Source organism: Leopardus geoffroyi, chromosome C3 (assembly GCF_018350155.1).
Source record: "Leopardus geoffroyi isolate Oge1 chromosome C3, O.geoffroyi_Oge1_pat1.0, whole genome shotgun sequence".
Classification (NCBI taxonomy): Eukaryota; Metazoa; Chordata; class Mammalia; order Carnivora; family Felidae; genus Leopardus; species Leopardus geoffroyi.
Genome location: NC_059338.1, coordinates 6,567,032 through 6,585,595, shown reverse-complemented (window position 1 = coordinate 6,585,595; position 18,564 = coordinate 6,567,032). Strand labels below are relative to the sequence as shown.

Below are 18,564 nucleotides of genomic sequence, written 5' to 3'. Positions count from 1 at the left end.
CTTTACTTTGCTTGTCGTTTAATGTGATTCCTGAATCTGAGGGTACTCACGTCGCCTTCATTCTGTCTGGTTGGATCATTGCAACTGTTGGCTGTTAACTAAGTGAAATATGCTACCACAGTCCCTTTTTTTCCAAGACACTCCCAAATGTCACAGGTTTATCAATCCCCAGGAGAGAAAACAGTTCATTCACCTTAAAATCCGGGGCTTTCTGTCCTGCAAAACGTTCTGCATTTTGATGGGTAACTCTGAAGCGATAAAAACATGAAGGCAAATGAATGTGTGGGTTTATCTTAAAAGGGGGATGCCACTGAACAGAGCAGTGTGCCCACCCTAAGGACAGAAGCCCGGGGAGGACAGTCCTCCAACGATTAACTAGTTCGTGATCACGGGAGAGTCACCTACGACGTCGGAAGCTTCATTTCATCCTAAGAACGGGGATGACTGGGGTCTACACATGGGGTTGCCTTTAGGATTGACGTAACCTTGGTCCGGTCTCGTCTGACTGTAGATCCTTTGAGGGCAGGGACGAGGTCTTGCTCGACCAGATAGGGTCAATTTCTTGCTCTTTCAATAATACTCGATAATGGACAGAATCCCTCCAAGCACGTCCTTTCCGGCAAGCAGGCCGTGCGGGTTTGTCTGTGTAGGTGAAGGATGTGTGGGAGGAAAGGGCTGGTCTTGTTGGTGGCAGGTGCTACCGAGTTAATCAACAGCGTGGGTACGAGGATATCGGGTGATGTTCTGTCCCAGCCACGGCCCCTCGGTAACCTGGCATCCCTGGTGATCACCTCCCCCCAGCCCTCCCAGAAAAGACTCTGGCTGCTCCAGGCCTCCAACCCACAGGGATGCCCCGATTCCCTCTGTGCACCTGCTGCCGCTCTGGACCCAGCCCCCAAAAGGGACGCTTTCTATTTTCCCAGCATCCGGGGACCAGCTCTGGCCTCGGCCACTCAGCAAGCCTCTCTGCTGTCCAGTGGCTCTAACACACCTCCTACAAACGAAAATGAACTCCAGCCTGGGGGAGCACCCCCCCCCCAAGTTTGTCCTTCCTCGTATGTTCTCTTTCAGCTCTAGAGGACTGTTCAGAGTGCTCTTTCCAATTTAAAGGTGCTGTTTTGTTACAGCTGAACGATTCTTTATAATTCTTCTGTGTAAATCACTGTGTGAGTTCTGTCTTCCGATTGGACCCAGACTGATAAACCACTGTTTTCCTCGGTGCCTGGCACAATCAGCAATACATATCGGAGCTCTCCAGGCGTCCTTTCCTCCCTTCCCCAGCTAGCCCTGAATAATCTATCTCTGACTTGTTCCAAATCACAGCCCAGCTCAGAGTGGAGGGCCCCAAACTGGAACGTGCCTCCTCTAATGTCTCCTCTCACCAACGGCTGGCATGTTAATTAATGACATTTCTGGGAACTGGCTGGACACCCTAGGGGGACCCTACTTGGTTTGGTCATTGATACTCAAAACTGGAGACCTTCTCCCAGTCTGGCTCCTAAAGACTTCAGGTCAATTAATTTACTTCCTTGGGTTAAAAAGAAGGATTTTTGTTTGTACGTCTGGCCCCCGGTATCAGAAACCTCCAGGGGACGGGCAATTCCCTCGGTTCCTAATAAGACTGAGGAATTTCAAAAGCACAGTGACTTCTGTAATGGTACCACTACTCCAGAGCTATTTTTTAACTTAAAAAAGAAAAAAAAGCATGCCATTAAACCAGAAAGGGTAAAATATGGGATGTGAAACCTGAAACAAGGGAAAATAAGACATGAAGCCTTCATTTTTCAGGCCTAATCCTGTTCTATTCGACAGCCTTACCGTATCACTGACACGGTATGAAAATGTTCTTATTCAAGTTACACTTGACTGAAAGCTCAGAGGGACAGTTCACCTGTTACCATCTGGTGTGATGGTTTTACAGTGGGTCAGTTCCGCTAAACCAGAACTTGGCTCTCCTCACACTATAGAGCTGCTGTGCAGGATGGCTCATGAGAGAAACCTGTGTGGCATTTGGGCGGAGGAAATAAAGCAGGAACAGCTACGCTCTGAAGCATCATCCCCGGCTACAGTGGGAAGAAACGGACATTGAGGTATCGGCGAACCAAGGGTGGCCTCACTCTCCTGTGCTCCATAGCCGGCTCTCCTTCATAAATGTCCTCCTTCGTAACTGCCAGCCCCCCTGAACATCAAGGACCCTGAACAGAAGCATCTCAGCTAACTAAAAGGCGGCAGCCAGGAAGAGTCAACAGCCTTCCGCAGAGGTCTGCACCTGTCCCCTCTGCGATGCCGCTCTCGCACGTGGCCCCGCCGGGCATCCTGTGAACTCTGACTCATAAGCCACAGCGGGGCTGGCTCATGGCTCCTTTTGGGTCTTGTGTGGACTTTTTACTTCCTGGGTCCTGCTGCAATGGTGTAGGTCCAAATCCGGTAACAACTTCCTTAGGCCCAAACACTCATAGTTGCCTGCTTCCCTACTCGATAAATCCTGATTCACATACACACACACAAATCAAACACTCTGAATAACGGGTTCAAAAGAATTATATCTAATATGGCGACGATCTATGTAACTTCTTGTATTTAGGTTGAAAAATAAAACAGAGAAAACTGTAGGAATAAAGAATGAGTAAAAAAATCTGGATTAAAGGCCATGACATAATCCTAAGGAATCTGGACAATAAATCCATCATGACCCAGGTCCTAACAGTATGTTAAACAAGAAAAATATAGTATGATGTCATTCTTTAAAAATGAATGCAAAAGTCCGTATCAGGAGAGTAAAACTGTTCTCTGTATTTTACACTGGTAAGACAACATCTGGGACTCGGTATTAAATTCTAACATATTTTGGGGCGCCTGGCTGGCCCAGTCGGTGAAGCATCCAACTCCTGATTTCAGCTCAGGTCATGGTCTCACAGTTCGTGAGTTCGAGCCCCACACCGAGCTCTGTGCTGACAGTCTGGATGGAGCTTGCTCTGGATTCTCTGTCTCCCTTTCTCTCTGCCCCTCTCCCGCTCACAGTCTCCCACTCTCAAAAAATAAACATTGGGGCGCCTGGGTGGCTCAATCGGTTAAGCGTCCGACTTCGGCTCAGGTCACAATCTCGCGGTCCATGGGTTCGAGCCCCGCGTCGGGCTCTGGGCTGATGGCTCGGAGCCTGGAGCCTGCTTCCAGTTCTGTGTCTCCCTCTCTCTCTGCCCCTCCCCCGTTCATGCTCTGTCTCTCTCTGTCTCAAAAATAAACGTTAAAAAATAAAAATAAAAAAAAATAAACATTAAAAATATTCTAACATATTTTAAGAGGAAGTAATGTGTTCCGAAATCAGGAAGTCTAGAAAAGAAAAGCACAATGAAGAAAGGCTTCGGGAACGTTGGGGAAATGAGGTCTATGTATTTGTGGCTCCAGAGAAGAGAGCTAGGATCAAGGGGACAAAACTTACATAAACATAGTGAAAAGCACGGTCACAGCAAATCAACACAGAGGACGGAGGTCTCCTGCAAGCGGGGGAAGCTGGACTACAAGTCCACCACAGCGCGTTTAACCTCGTAAAATTCCATGAATTTAGAGGTCGCCTGGGGCTTGGCGAGGGGGAATAAGGGGTCCCTGCTGATGGGGACAAAGCTCCTATTTAGAACGATGGAAAGGGTCTGGAAGGTGGGGACGGCTGCACATCACTCTAAGTGTAATCGATGCCACTAATCTGTACACTGAAAATTGTTGAAATGGCAAATTTTATGTTCTATATATTTCATCACAATAAAAAAAAAAAACCCATGCTTCTATTATTCTATGTGAGAGATGCAAAAAAAAATTAAATTTAAAATCTGAGTCAATAAAAGAGGACTCCGTTACCGATGTGGTAAAGGCATTTCTTTTGGCTGGGAAGAATGTATTGTACCACAAAGGGGTTTTCCGCAAGCAAATGCTGCAGCGACCCAGTGTTTCTGCAGGGGCGCCTGGGTGGCTCAGTGGGCAAGCGTCCGACTTCGGCTCAGGTCATGATCTTGCGGTTCGTGAGTTCAAGCCCCATATCCGGCTCTGTGCTGACCGCTCAGAGCCTGGAGCCTGCTTCGGATTCTGTGTCTCCCGCTCTCTCTGCCCCTGCCCCACTCATGCTCGGTCTCTCTCTCAAAAATAAATCAACATTAAAAAAAAAAAATAAAGACACATAAAAACCAAAAGCAATTATGCATTCTTTGGCAATGCCAGTCAATCAAACCAGAGGGGTTCCTGAGGGGAAGAAACAGTATGCAAAGAAAGCGCATTTGTAAATGTCCCCATATTATCATGATGATAAATGTCCTTAGTGATGATGAAATGGGGCACACAGTTTAGAATAAAGTCCTCTTTCATCTACCCATAACACACAGACATACAAATTTACAAGTACAGGGGCCAAAAACACCCAACTTAATACATAAGTGGGAAAGAAGTATCTAGAAACCTGGGACGACACTGGGGAAACTTCATGCCCTTGTTCATACATGTGGGCTGCTGAATTCTGATGGGTTAGGAAGCTATCCAGGAAAGACCTACAACCAGAAAGTCTGCTGCAGGGGGTTTCTTTATGGCGGGGGGAGGCATTGCCCAACAGATCTGAGGGTTGTGACTTCAAGCCCTATGCTGGGAATGGACCCTACCTTAAAATTAAAAAAAATTTTTACACCTGTTGGGATGAGCACTGGGTGTTATACACAGGGGATGAATCGCTGGAACCTACTCCTGAAATCATTATAGCACTATACGCTAACTAACTTGGATGTAAATTAAATAAATAAAATTAAAAGATTTAAAAAAATTTTTTTTAATTATTATTATTTTAAGTTTATTTATTTATTTTGAGAGAGACAGAGACAGTGTGAATGGGGGAGGGGCAGAGAGAGAAAGAGATAGAGAAAAAACCCCAAGCACCCACAAAGCTGCAAGATCATGATCTGAGCCAAAACCAAGAGTTGGTCACTGAACGAACTGCACCACCCAGGCGCACCCCCAAAAAATATTGTTTAAAATTCACTGTAAGATTTAAGATTTCTTTGCTGTTTTCTACCCTCCCACCAAAAAGCATATATATATTTTTAAAGTTTTCATTTTTTTTTTTAATTTTTTTTTTTTAACGTTTATTTATTTTTGGGACAGAGAGAGACAGAGCATGAACGGGGGAGGGGCAGAGAGAGAGGGAGACACAGAATCGGAAACAGGCTCCAGGCTCTGAGCCATCAGCCCAGAGCCCGACGCGGGGCTCGAACTCACGGACCGCGAGATCGTGACCTGGCTGAAGTCGGACGCTTAACCGACTGCACCACCCAGGCGCCCCAAAGATTTCATTTTTAAATAATCTCTATACCCAACATGGGGCTTGAACTCACAACTCCAAAGTCAAGAGGCACAAAAAAGCATATTTCTTCTTAAAAGTGAATGAATGAAAAAAGATGCGCCATACTAATACTAATTGAAAGTAATCTTTATAAAAAGAAGAATAGAAGATAAACTACCGGATTTGAAAAAATTACTTTAAGCCTATTAATTCTTTGAGAGAGAGAGAGAGAGAGAGAGAGAGAGAGAGAGAGAGAGAGAGAATCCCAAGTAGGCTCTATGCTGTCAGTACAGAGCCCGATGCAGGGTTCAAACTCATGAACCATAAGATCATGACCTGAGCTGAAATCAAGAGCTGGATGCCCACCCAACTGAGCCACCCAGGCGCCCCCTCTCCCAGGAATTTTTTTTTTTTAATTTTTTCAACGTTTATTTTTTTGGGGACAGAGAGAGACAGAGCATGAACGGGGGAGGGGCAGAGAGAGAGGGAGACACAGAATCAGAAGCAGGCTCCAGGCTCTGAGCCATCAGCCCAGAGCCCGACGCGGGGCTCGAACTCACGGACCGCGAGATCGTGACCTGGCTGAAGTCGGACGCTTAACCGACTGCGCCACCCAGGCGCCCCCCAGGAATTTTTATTAAGCTACAAGACACTGTGGTTCTGGCATCATGACAGACACCTGGATGGATGGAACGGAAGAAAGAGCTCTGAAATAAATTACACAGAGAGGGGTAATGGATTTTCAACAATGGTACTTCAGCTAAGAACAGTCTCTCCAACAAATGAGGTTGGAAGTGGACGTCCGCGTACAGGAGGAAAAACAAAACCTTTGATATATCCCTCACATTACATTAGCAAATGAATCAAAGTAGATCACACACCTAAATGTAACGCTTAGAAGAAAGTCTTTGTGATCTTGAGTCAGTCAAAGGTTTCTTAGCTACGACACCAAAAATGCAATCCATGCATTAAAAAAATTGATAATTTGGACTTCATCAAAAGCAAACGTCTGCTCTTCAAAAGACATTGTTAAGAGAAAAGACAAACCAGACTTGGAAAAAAAATATTTGCAAACCAGATACCTGATAAAGGATATGCATTCAAAATTTACCAAAAACTCTCAAAATTCAGTAAGAAAACAAAACACCACGATCAAAAAGGGGCTAAAGATTTCAACAGATGCTTAACAAAAGATACACCAAGGGCACAGATGAAAAGATGTTCAACATCATTAGTCATTAGGAAATGCAAATGAAAACCACAGTGAGATACTAATCCATACCTACTTGAAGGGCTGAACTTTAAGAAAAAAACTGACAATATCACATGTTGGCAAAGATGTGCAGGAAGTGGAAGTCTCAAACTCCACTAGCAGAACCGTTTCATTAAAAATACATAAATAAAAATAAATACACACCCCTACTGTATAATTAGTCATTCGACTCTTGGTGTATTCTCCCAAGAAACACGAAACTGTATGTCCATACAAATACTTGCAGTGAACACAGAAGCTTTCATTGTAATAGCCCCGAACTGGAAACTACCAACAGGTGAATGGCTAAGCACACTGAGTTATACTCATATAGTGGAATCCCATTTGGTACTAAAAAGGGATACGCTACTGATACATACAATGACAAGGAATGATTCCTTAAGGAAAGAAGCCAGGCCCCCCCCAAAGGCTACACTGTAGGACTCTGCACAAAATTCGAGAAAAAAACAGACTCATCTAGAACAACAGAAGGGAGATCAGTAGTTGCCTGGGGATGTAGGGGGCAGGAGGGAGGGAGGTGGGGCCGGGAGGGGTGGGAAGATTATACGTGGGCACACAAGGAAACTTTTGGGGGCAACATATACCCCTCATCTTGACCAAGGTGATGGTTTTAGGTTTTAGAAGTGTACACGTAGGTCAAAACTTACCAAATTAATCACATTTAAGTATGCTCAATTTAAAGCTCAAAATAAAGCTGTCATAAAAAATAAATAAAATTGACAGCTTGTTTGGGTAATGTCGTTAAAACTTTGGGCAAAGTCCTTTCAACCAAGCGAAGGCAAGATTCGAGTCCATGAGGAGCGTCCACGATGAGGTGCCTTTGTATGTGTAGGTGCCACTGCGGGGGGTGGGGGGAACCCAACAAACAAGAAATTCTTCCTTTTACAAAATGCAAATGGCAGGGAGGGGTTCATCCATTCACACCCTTCGAGCCCAGTCCTGATGCAATCTGTTTCTTTCCTTATCGCTCAAGTAGAAAGTGATTACTCCCCTCTGTGAATCACTCCAACACTTTAAGTTAATTTTCAGGTATCAGCTCAGTGCTTTTCTCCAACCGCCCATCACACATTTATTAAATGACGCATCTAGGCCAGATACACAGAGGCCTAGTGCTGGAAATACAAATGTGAGCTGGGCGTAGTTCTTTACCGGCAAAAGCCTCGTAGTTTACTGGCAAAAGACTTGGACAATAACACAGTGTAACATGTCCACAAACGTTTAAAAGTAAAACAGGAACCTGGAGAAAGAAATTGGTGTTGTCAGGCGCGTGGTCTTGTGCTGTAGTGACTGGTTCGGGACCCCATTTTCTTCTAGACCAACGCTCCCCAAGAACAAGGGACCGTGACTTACTCACTTGAATCATCCACTCAATCACCCAGCACGGCACCTGACGTGAGAGTTTTCACACTTGTGTATTTGTTTGAACGAATGGAAATTTCACTTCATAGGCATCCGCTCTTTGACTGGAAGGCAGGGCCACCATGTTGCCAACTTGTCGGTTGAGTCCCAACCTTTATCCATTTTGTCATCCAAAGCAAGTCATTTGAGGGGAGATGAAACACTGAAATCTAGGTTCCCCCAAATCCCAAAGGAAGCGCTCCTACCCATTCTGTCAGTGAAGAAAACAAGGAGGAGGTAGGGGTGGGGTGGATGGGGCTCGGTCAGCGAAGTCTGGGGCACCAGAGTCACACGGTGAATCAAGGTCCCACCGAGGGTCTAAAGCAGGCCCTGGCGCTCCGTGTTGTGGCCATCAGGTATTCCCCTGCCCAGCGAGCACACATCTGATCTCTAGAGGAATCCTACCAGTCTCACTGTGAAAGCAATTTCTGGGGATTATACGTGGGACTTTCTGCTTTTCCAAAAGATCACAAACCCTTTATCTGCACTCAGTTTCTGAAGGGGCAGAGAGGTGGAACAGATATGCAGTTATGAAGTTTCAGTTAAGATAAAACTAGCACAAAACGGAAAAGTCTCAAACTACAACCAAAAGATTTGGCCTAAACACCAGGCAAAAATCCTTCACCGTTTCCAGACGGCGCAATTGAGCCCAAGAAGAATTTTCCACTCAGTCTTCAAGACGAGGTCGATTTGCTTCTTGTACTTACCTGTCTAGAAACCACAGGTCTCAGCAGAGACATGCAGTAGAAATTTATTTGGACTTGTCTGGACCCACCAGCCTGACAGCTCCAAGGGACAACAGGTAGGGATGGGGCTCTTACCTGTAGATGGGGTCCTGCATCACCAGCATCTTGCTTTCATCCCACGTCCACTCCTTTTTCTGCAATAAAAGAAGCTGTAAATGAATAAGTTAGGCTTGTCCTCCGCTACAGAACCAGGGCAGACATTGAGCTACTGATGCCTATGCAAACGCATGTACTTGCTTCTGGCCTGACTTCTTCTAAGAGGCCTGGCGCCCAGGGCTCCAGAGGCCAAATGGAAAACATCGTGTCTGGTCTGAGCGGTTTCCTTCAAACACTTTAAGGAGACTGTGTCTCCGGGGCACAGGAGGCAGGTGGGAGCCAAGGCCACCCCAGGCGGCCACAAGCAGACTCTAAATCAAAATGTCATGGAGAAATCGCCGAGGGGAAAAAAAAGATGATATATCACTCCAGAGGAGTGGGAGAAGCAGGAGGAACAAAAGGGAGAAGGAGGGGCACCCGGGGGCTCAGACGGTTAAGCGTCTGACTCTTGGTTTGGGCTCAGCTCATAATCTCATGGGACGTGACTTTGAGCCCTGCGTCTGGCTCTGCACTGGCAGCGTGGAGCCTGCTTAGGATTCTCTCTCTCTCTCTCTCTCTCTCTCTCTCTCTCTCCCTCCCTCCCTCCCCTGCTCACTCACTCACTCTCTCAAAATAAATATTTTTTTAAAAAGGGAGAAGGGGGCAGAGCTGTGAATGGTGCTGTCAAAAGCAAAGGAAGTGTAATTCTCACCCTCCCTTCCTCAAAGGGGACAAAGCTGGATACAGGCCTGGAGAGTTAACTAGAGCATTTGTAGTCACCCAAGAGGACTGTCGTGCTGGCTGGGAACCTAACTCACGGTGAACACAAAGGACACCCCTGAGCAGCTGGGGACGAGGACAGGATGGGGGCGAGGGCTAGGGCAGAGGACTCAGGGGCGGTTCCAGAGGCCCCAGATGCTTGATGAGGGGAGGAGCACCCCCACCTCCCAGGTCCCCAGGTGCAGGGACAGGGGCTCCTGCTGCACCTTCACTGGCCTCTGCCACAGGGGCGGTGCTGCCCAGGACAACCTGGGAGTCTCACAGTCCTCTCTCTGTCGATGGGGATCAAGCAGAGTGAAAGGCAAGCAAGTGTATGTTGGATTAATCACCGTGGAACGAGCACCGTCAGCTCTGGGGGGTTGTCAGAGAGCACAGGGCAGTGGCTCTCAAAGCGCTGGGGGTGTGAAGACAGAGGCCTCCCCAGGGGCCAGCGGGGGGGTGGGGAACTATATTAAGGCCCCTTCGGCCTGAAGCATTTCTCCAGCATGAACACTCAAACACAACCCCGTACTCACCTGGCAGGTGTATGGACGTGCGCGCGCGCGCACACACACACACACACACACACACACACACACACACACACACACGCCATTTCACCCCCAAACTCTTATTCAATACCAATCCAACCCACAGAGGTGGCTTTTCGACGGGCTTACAAGCATTAGGTATCAAACGCTGTCTTACAGACAAGGAAACTCAGCTTCAAGAATTAACTGCTTTGGGGGGACACCTGGATGGCTCAAGCGGTTAAATCTCTAAGCGTTGATTTGGGCTCAGGTCCTGATCTCGCGGTTCGTGAGTTCAAGCCCCGCATCGGGCTTTGTGCCGACAGTGCAGAGCCCGCTTGGGATTCCCTCTCCCTCCCTCTCTCTGTTCCTCCCCAACTCTCTCCCTCAAAAATAAATAAATAAACTTTAAAAAAAGCAAAAAAAAAATTTAACTATTTCTTTTCAAAAGTTACCTTCCTGTAACTGCTACTCATTGCCCTGCAAGATTTTAATACAGGAATGGCCCATTTGGAGCAAATCCAGAAAGAAGGAGAGTACATCTTTTTCTAAATAGGAACTCTCTAGATGCGTATAAACACAGCCAATCCAGCCTGTCTTCTTTAAACTAAATCACCCCAGGCTTTGTCAACATTCCTCAGCAGACAAGTCTTCTGGATTTCTCACTACCCTAGCTGACCTTCTTTGTACCCCTCTTAAAAAAAAATTTTTTTTTAATGTTTATTCTTGAGAGAGAGACACAGAGGGCGAGCCAGGGAGGGGCAGAGACAGAATCCGAAGCGGGCTCCAGGCTCCGAGCTGCCAGCACAGAGCCCGACGCGGGCCTCGAACTCACAAAATGTGAGATCACGACCTGAGTCCAAGTGGGACGCTAAACCAACTGAGCCATCCAGGTGTCCCCTTCGTACCCACTGTATTTGCCAATGCCCCCCTCAACACCTGCTACTCTGGCCTGAATCCCATCCTGATTTACATGTGGTCTAATCTGCAGACACACATTCCTATCTCTGTTCTGGCTGTGATACTGCTCTTAACCCAGCAAGGATCGGTTGATAGTATTTTTAGCCGCCTCCTACCCTTCCTGGCACATGTTAGGCCAGTTTCCAACGGACACACTGAGAGTTCTCAGAGGCAAAGTAACTCATAATTTGGATGCCTGTATTTACTTATTTATTCATTCATTCATTCATTCATTCATTCATTTATGAGAAAATGAGAGAGCGCGCGCGTGGGCAAGCACAAGTAGGGGAGGGGCAGAGAGAGGGGGAGACACAGAATCTGAAGCAGCCTCCAGGCTCCAAGCTGTCAGCACAGAGCCCGACTCAGGGCTCAAACTCACAAGCCGTGAGATCATGACCTGAGCTGAAGGCAGAAGCTTAACCGACTGAGTCCCCTGGGCGCCCCATGGATGCCCATTTTAAACACACACTATAAACGTTCACCACGGGAATTCTTTACACAGCAAAATATAAGGTTTCAAATACGGCTTGATGTGGGGGCAAAAGCATAATAGAAATATTAAGTAATCAAATATTAAGTTAAACCACATCTATATTTAGGACCACATGTCCTGCCGGAGGTTAATTTAATTCATGTCTGGAAAGCACCACCTCTCTGCTGCTAAGCCTGTTTATTTACATCTGATTTCGGGAGTTGCAGGCTTTAGTTTTAACATTTCCATTTGGTTCTGCTTTCTTCTACGTCTTTGCTGAGACTTTCCACTTCTTCTGTGTCAAGAGCGTAACTGCTCATGGAAGCATTTTTACGACGGCTGCCTTAACGTCTCTGTCACATCATCTAACATCTGTCCTCTCGGTATTGGCATCTCTTGACTATCTTTTGTTCATTCAAGTTGAGATTTTCCTCACTTCTGGTGTGGCAAGTGATTTTCAATTGAAACCTGGACATTTCAGAAAACACTTTTTTTTTTTTTAAGTTTATTTGGGGGGGGCAGAGAGAGTGGTAGTTTCAACGTTTATTTATTTTTGGGACAGCGAGAGACAGAGCATGAACAGGGGAGGGGCAGAGAGAGAGGGAGACACAGAATCCGAAACAGGCTCCAGGCTCTGAGCCATCAGCCCAGAGCCTGACGCGGGGCTCGAACTCACGGACCGCGAGATCGTGACCTGGCTGAAGTCGGACGCTTAACCGACTGCGCCACCCAGGCGCCCCAAGAGAGAGTGGTAGTTTCACTGTCTTCAGAAACTCACATGCCTCTCGCTTCTATCTGAAAGCATTTTTTTTTTTTTTTAATGCTTAGAAATAAGGTCTTGGGAGTCTTGGTAGCTACATGTAGGAATTTTCAGTTTTGTTTACCCACTGGCTGTAGTCTCCAAGATGCGCCAGAAAAGGAAGACATTTCAAGTCCAGATGGGAGTGGAGAGGAGAAAGGAGAAGAGCGGAGGAAGGGAGAGGGGTGCGTCCCTGAGGCTGTCAACACCTCTTCGAGGCAGGGTTTGCCACCATCAGCCCAGGAGGACCAGCAGGACGGAACGAGCTGGTCTTCAGCCTCCTTCAGCCTGAGGCCCAGGCCCAGGCGGGCCTCACTGGCACCATTCAGAGTCCAAGCAGGTACGGCAGTGAGGCCCATAAGCGAGGCCCAGGGAGGCAAAGATCAGCCCCCTCACCAGCTCCATAAATATAAAGGGATGGGGGAGAGGGGGAATGTTAGCGGAGAGGGAGCACCCTAGGGGCAGCTGTCTGGCCGTCTGCCAGCCCCCCAACCTGTACCTGTACACACGTAACTCCTTTCTCTTGCTTGTTGTCCCCTCTGCACCTGCCAAGGACACTCTCAGCACGGTCGAGACCTTCAGGAGGCCCCTGAACTAGGGTTCGCTAACCCATGTCTCTCTATGCCTTCCCTCCGCCATCAGTCTCCCCTCCCCCTTCTCTTCTTATCAATTCCTTACTCCAAGGGAATGTAAAAAGTCAACAGGATAGAGCAACTTGACGTGAGGGAAGGCTCTGCGTCATATTATTGGCTAGTCAGAATTTTCTGGAGTTAAGTCGTCGTCGCAAGGATGTGCCCTACCGATCTCCCATTACAGGGAGTTTAACCAAGATCCCAGGGGCGGCATTCTGAAGCCCGTCCTCTTGCTTCTTCGAGGGGCCCTGCTTCCGGGATGCTCCCGGCCCATCAGGGATGCTCAGGGGTGCACAGGGCAGGCCCGTTTCTGGGAGACACAGGAGTCCTCCCACATGGGACTTTGCCTTCACAATCTCCTGACAGTCTTGCCAAACCTTCCTCAGAGCACACCGCCATCTACGAGACTTTCATCCACCCTTCCTTCCTTCCTTGCTCTCTCCTCCCCTTGGAATCAGACCCACTCAGAAATGGGATAGCTACCAGCCTCTCCCAGGGCCTCCCCCATTTTCTCTCACAGGAATTCAATCCTGTCTTGGCATGTGCTTTTTGGAGGACCTAGAATAACACAAAGTGAGAAAAATACAGGAAAGTCATTTTATAACTGCTTCATTTTCTATCCTCGCAAGAAATTCTCCAGTTGATACGGGAGAGAAGTCTTCCTTTCATTTAACGATGTTTACATAATGCTTCCTTTGCATTATCAAAATTGATCTCAACCTTAAAAGATAAACACTAAGTCTCAGAGATGGTAACTTACTTCCATCTGAGTTCACCTAGTCCAGTGGTAATTGAACCCAACTCGTATACCCTCCACGACCCATGTTCTCCTTGCTACTCCAAGTGATGGAATCAAAGAATGTCCCTCTCCGTCGCCTACAAATGGTAAAGGGCTTACAGGGTATGTTCCTATAAGACCACTGAATGGGGTAAGCACGTCCTGTATCTAGTGGGTGCAAATGGCCAGTCCTCTATGGAAAGTTACAGCCATTTTGACGTTCCAAAATCTCCCGGCAAGGAATATTATTACCTGGGAACTAGGTCAGACGTAGGTCTGCCTTGAAGGGCCAAAACCACAAAAGAGAGTTAGGGATAATCATCATAGCTGTTCTCTCCCTTTGGAGCCCAGAAATGCATATGGCATCTCTGAAGCTCCTCCCCAAAAGTGGAGGAAGGATTTGTATTGAGATTTATTTCCTACCCTTACTGGAAATTATCAGTAGGCACATTGCAAAGTCTGTAAGCTTTACCATTATTCATGTTCCTGGCAGCAATGGGGATTTCTCAAAAACCAAAACCAAAAACAAAACAAAAAAATCAAAGAGCCCAAAGCATAACCTTGCAAAAGTCTCATTAACTCAGCTTGACAAGTTCTCTGTGCTTCCAGAGGGAACAGGATTAGTCCGAAAATATAGCTATCACTCATCTTCTGGCATAACCTATGGATACTGGATACAGAAAACACATTTCAAAACTGAAGTGCTTGCTAGTAAATTCTCACGCAATGTACGCAATTCCTAATGTGCATGTCTTAAAGTTAGCAGAAAATAAAGAAGGCCTGGAAACATAACAGGGTAGAAAGAAGACCAGACCAAGTTTAGTCCTGGCTCCATCAGCAACTATGTACCCTAGTTATCTCTGGGTAACCCTAGGACAGTCACTGTGCCTCTCTTGTTGATTCGCTTACTCATCAACCAGGGGATCAGATCAGATCATTTCTGAAGTTCCATCTCCTAATCCTGCTTCTATAATTCTAAGCGCCTCCTTTTCTTATTCAATTAGATTTGAGTTCTGTGTTTCCATGATAGCGAATGCTTCTTTTCGAACAGGGAACCAGTTTTCCCGCAATGTGATAGGCCAGTTGACAGAGTACAGGCTAGAAGTTAAAGACCCTGGATTAATTAGTGATGCGTTTTCTATGGAGTAGCTTTTCTCCAAGCAGCCTGAAGAGGTAAGTGCACACACGGGAACATGATACTGGGAACAATCTACTTATCTGAGCAAGACAGACCTGGTTCAAACCTTGACTTCACCTCTGATGGGATGTGAGGTCTTGGGTAAGTTGCTACACCTTCTTTCACAAAGAACGGTACGTACCTCAGAGGACGATGGTGACCATTTCCTAAGTAATACAGTGCGTCAAACAGCCCTGGCAAATGGCAGGGGCTCAGTATCAGTGTTAGCCATTACTGTTAGCTCGTCTCATTACCATCTTAGAGTGTCATTACTTTCACGAATTTGCTCCCTCTCGTCTGCTACCTTCCCAAACAGATGAAACGGGATTAGAGAGAAGACAGGGTCCCTGCCCCTAATGGCTCACAGCCCATGGGGGAAAGATATAAATCACCATCATGCAATTGTGTAGGAGCTATAGGCCTACGTATACAGATAGTGCCATTAAAAATAATTTTGCTGGAAAGGGTCTGTGTCTAGTACCCTTACAGATCCTAGTCAGTTCCTTGAATATGGTAGACATACAACGAACATTTGTTAATGAGAACGATGGAGCCTTTCTAGAATGTTGCCGTAGGAGATCCCAACTAAGTTATTGGTTTAGAAGAGAAACCACATGAAACTGAGGCCCTTCAGGTCCTTTTGTAGAAAAATCCTTTGGACAAAGTTCAAGACTAATCCTTCTTATTGAGAAGTCCGCTCCCTAGCAAAGAGTGCTATGGTGTGATTCCGGGATTGTAATGAATAATCATTATTATATACACAGCAAAACTAATTACTTGGGTTTGGCTGGGAGTTGAGGAAAATGTACTGATTGGAAGATGACAAAGCCACTTAATAGTGGGGTTCACACCACAAATATAAACCAAGAGTCACAGCAATTTGAGATTCATTATCTGCCGGCATCGGTTCAAGACGGCAGCCTTTTTTAGACACTTGCGAATATAACCAAAAAGACACATATTTTTTTTATGTCTCAGGGAGAGATAATCACAAAATATCTGGCTACCGCCTACACTAGAATCAAGCAGCACAGACCAGAGTCACTGAGCAAGTCCGACTCATAATACCACCGACGTTAGTGACTTCCACGGAGGCCTTTCTGAGCTTGGGGAAGGCTCTTGTCTCTGCTTCTTCAAACGGGCAAATCGAGAGGAGGAGGAAGAGGGAGGGGGAGGTGATGGCCCAAAGTAACAAACGAGACTTCATTTGATCCAACTGCTAAGTGTTTAGCTCCTCCTGATCTGAGGATATCACCACACACAAATCCTGTTCCCTCATCCAGCAAGCCGACAGCCATAATAACTGAAAACACACCACATGCACCAGGCCCCCAAGTAAGTGCTGAGCTTACAACAGTGGCCCCTGCCCTTGGAAAGTTCCTGGGAGAACAGAGAATCCCTGTAAACACACTTCTCTCCCCGCCGCCCCCCCGCCAGGATGCATTGCACTGTTCCCCAGGCCCAGACAGGCGGTGGGGGGGGTGGGGGGAGAAGGGCGGCTGCCTTGGGAAGTGTTTGACCTCAGAGGATCAGGAAGCAACAACATGTAAGCCCGCTTGGCCTCTAGGGTCTACTTCATCCACAGCTCAGTAGGCTTCAAGGACCTAAGTACAGGTGACCCCCAAAGACATACGGGAGCGGCCAACAGCACGGTTCCAGGGCTGGTGCAGAATATTCCAGCTGGTGAAGTGAAAGTGGTCACCTAATCGGACTCTCGAGAGTTGAAGCTCAAGACGGCGAAACAACCTGCCCACGGCCACGCAGCGAGGGAGGGAAGAGCCAGGGCTCCAAGCCAGGTCTTCCTTCCTCAGCCAAGGGCTCCTTCCGGCACGCACACGAACCCACGGAAGGTCAGTGTGTTTGCAGGAAGTGGGGGCTATTCGACATTTGGACGGACCGCTGCAGCGCAGACACGGACTCATCAGTGGAGCACGTCAGGCTGTCCCGACACGGGTGCCCACGGCTGAACATCGGCCGTGACTTTTTCTGCACATTCGGCTACCCGGCAAGAGCTCTCGTTCTTAACCCGATGAGGACGGCCATCACCCAAACCTGCAGACCGTCCCATGTCCGGGGAGGCAGGTGTGGCAGGTTTCTACCCAGTCCCTCTCCATTCTAGACACAGACAGGCACACAGACATCGGGGCGGTATCCGCACACTCGGATCGTAGAGGACGGTCCCGGGGGAACAAGACGCCGCAAAGGCTGATGGCTGTTAGCGTGCACAGTCTGTCCGAGGCAGCACACGCAGTCACCGTGCTTATCGGCAGCATCTGACTCACAACCACCACCTGGAACAGACACCAGGCAGGGGCGGAGGAAACAGGTTGGGAGGCTTCCCTTCCGTCCCGAGCCTGGCATCAGAAGAATCGGATCGAGGGAAGGCCTGTTAGATCACCTCTTCCCTAGGCCAGCTGCAGGGGGGACCCGCACTAGCAATTACCAGGGATGGAGTTTCAAAATGAGTCACAAGGCCCCACGGGCTCCCCAGGGAAGATGCTTCCCCCGCTCAGCTTGCATCACCCAGTGGAAGGGGGCCGGCGTCTCTGCCGGGTGGCGTTCCGCACACAGGTGTCCTTACGTGTGGCGTGATCTCGGGCCAAATATCTAAGGCTCTTTGACATCATTTTTTCCCCAGGTAGAGTGGGGGTGATGCTGCATGTGGTACAAGACACGGGAGGGGCACAGCGAGATGGCAGTAAGACCGTCCCCGAAGGGCAAAACCACAAAGTGCCATCATAATGGATCAAATCAGAGGTATGCCAAGTTACCCGAAAGGGACAGACAGAAGAGGCCCCAGGACAGCAGACCTTGAAACGGAACCTAACGGAAAGTAAAGGTGATGTCAGCCAGAAGTGTGCGTGCATGGCGGGGGGCCGGGGGGGTGGTGGTGCCAGGAAGGTACCAAAGTCAGTGATGAGCCTGTGGAACAGACCCCCGGACAGCATGCGCCCGACAAGGCCCCTCCCAACATCCCGGGGACCTGGGTACCACGGAGCCAGAGACCAGGAAACGTTCCCACCACACAGTTAGCGGGCTCCCTCCGCGTCACGCTCGCCGGACCACCCCTGGCAATCTGCCTTCTCACATCACTTGCCCCCGATGGAGAAAAACCGAGATTTGCAGGCTCGTCGGGCTAACGTGAGTGTAGCTCACCGCTCGACGTCTCAGAGCGAATAAAGGAAGCGGTGGGCTGGTCCACCCATCAGCCTCTTTTGACCTCTGTCAAGTACAAGTCAGCGTCCGGTCAGGCTCCTAACCTCGAAAAGTGAGGAGAGTCTCGGACTTGGAAAGGCCGACCGCCTGGAGCCCGGCCGGATGGCGGTTCGGGGAGGACACGGCAAGAGTGGCTGCCTTCCCCAGGCGACCGGGTGCCGTGGATGGTGATCACGTGTCCACGAGACCTTCCCAGCGGGCCTGACGAAGGGATGGATGGAATGGGCGGGAAGGCATCTTGTGATGCGGAAAGTGCCCTCACATCACAACCGTCGCCTCGTCAGGTAGGACCTGAGGGCGCTGAGCCACAGGTTCCTGCCCACCCCCCCCCCCCCCCCACACACACACACGAAGGGCCGAGCAAAGCTCTAGGACACTCGTGACAAAAGCCAAGCCGGGACTCAGCCCGGCTGCCTGAATCATGAGCTCAGGTGG

At 48.3% G+C, this 18,564-nt stretch overlaps 1 protein-coding gene across 7 annotated transcripts in view; it reads right to left on the bottom strand.

Annotated features, from left to right (window-relative positions):
* Positions 1 to 18,564, bottom strand: part of LOC123586948 (carboxyl-terminal PDZ ligand of neuronal nitric oxide synthase protein) — a 284,322-nt gene that overhangs the window by 63,200 nt on the left and 202,558 nt on the right. For 4 of the 7 annotated variants that reach the window (XM_045456594.1, XM_045456597.1, XM_045456598.1 and 1 more), the window contains one exon: positions 8,807 to 8,880. In XM_045456594.1, the coding sequence (XP_045312550.1) occupies positions 8,807 to 8,880 (74 nt within the window). Of the gene's footprint in view, positions 1 to 8,806; positions 8,881 to 14,296; positions 14,316 to 18,564 lie in introns of those variants that run through there. The other 3 variants (XM_045456603.1, XM_045456596.1, XM_045456601.1) reach the window with 2 other exon arrangements.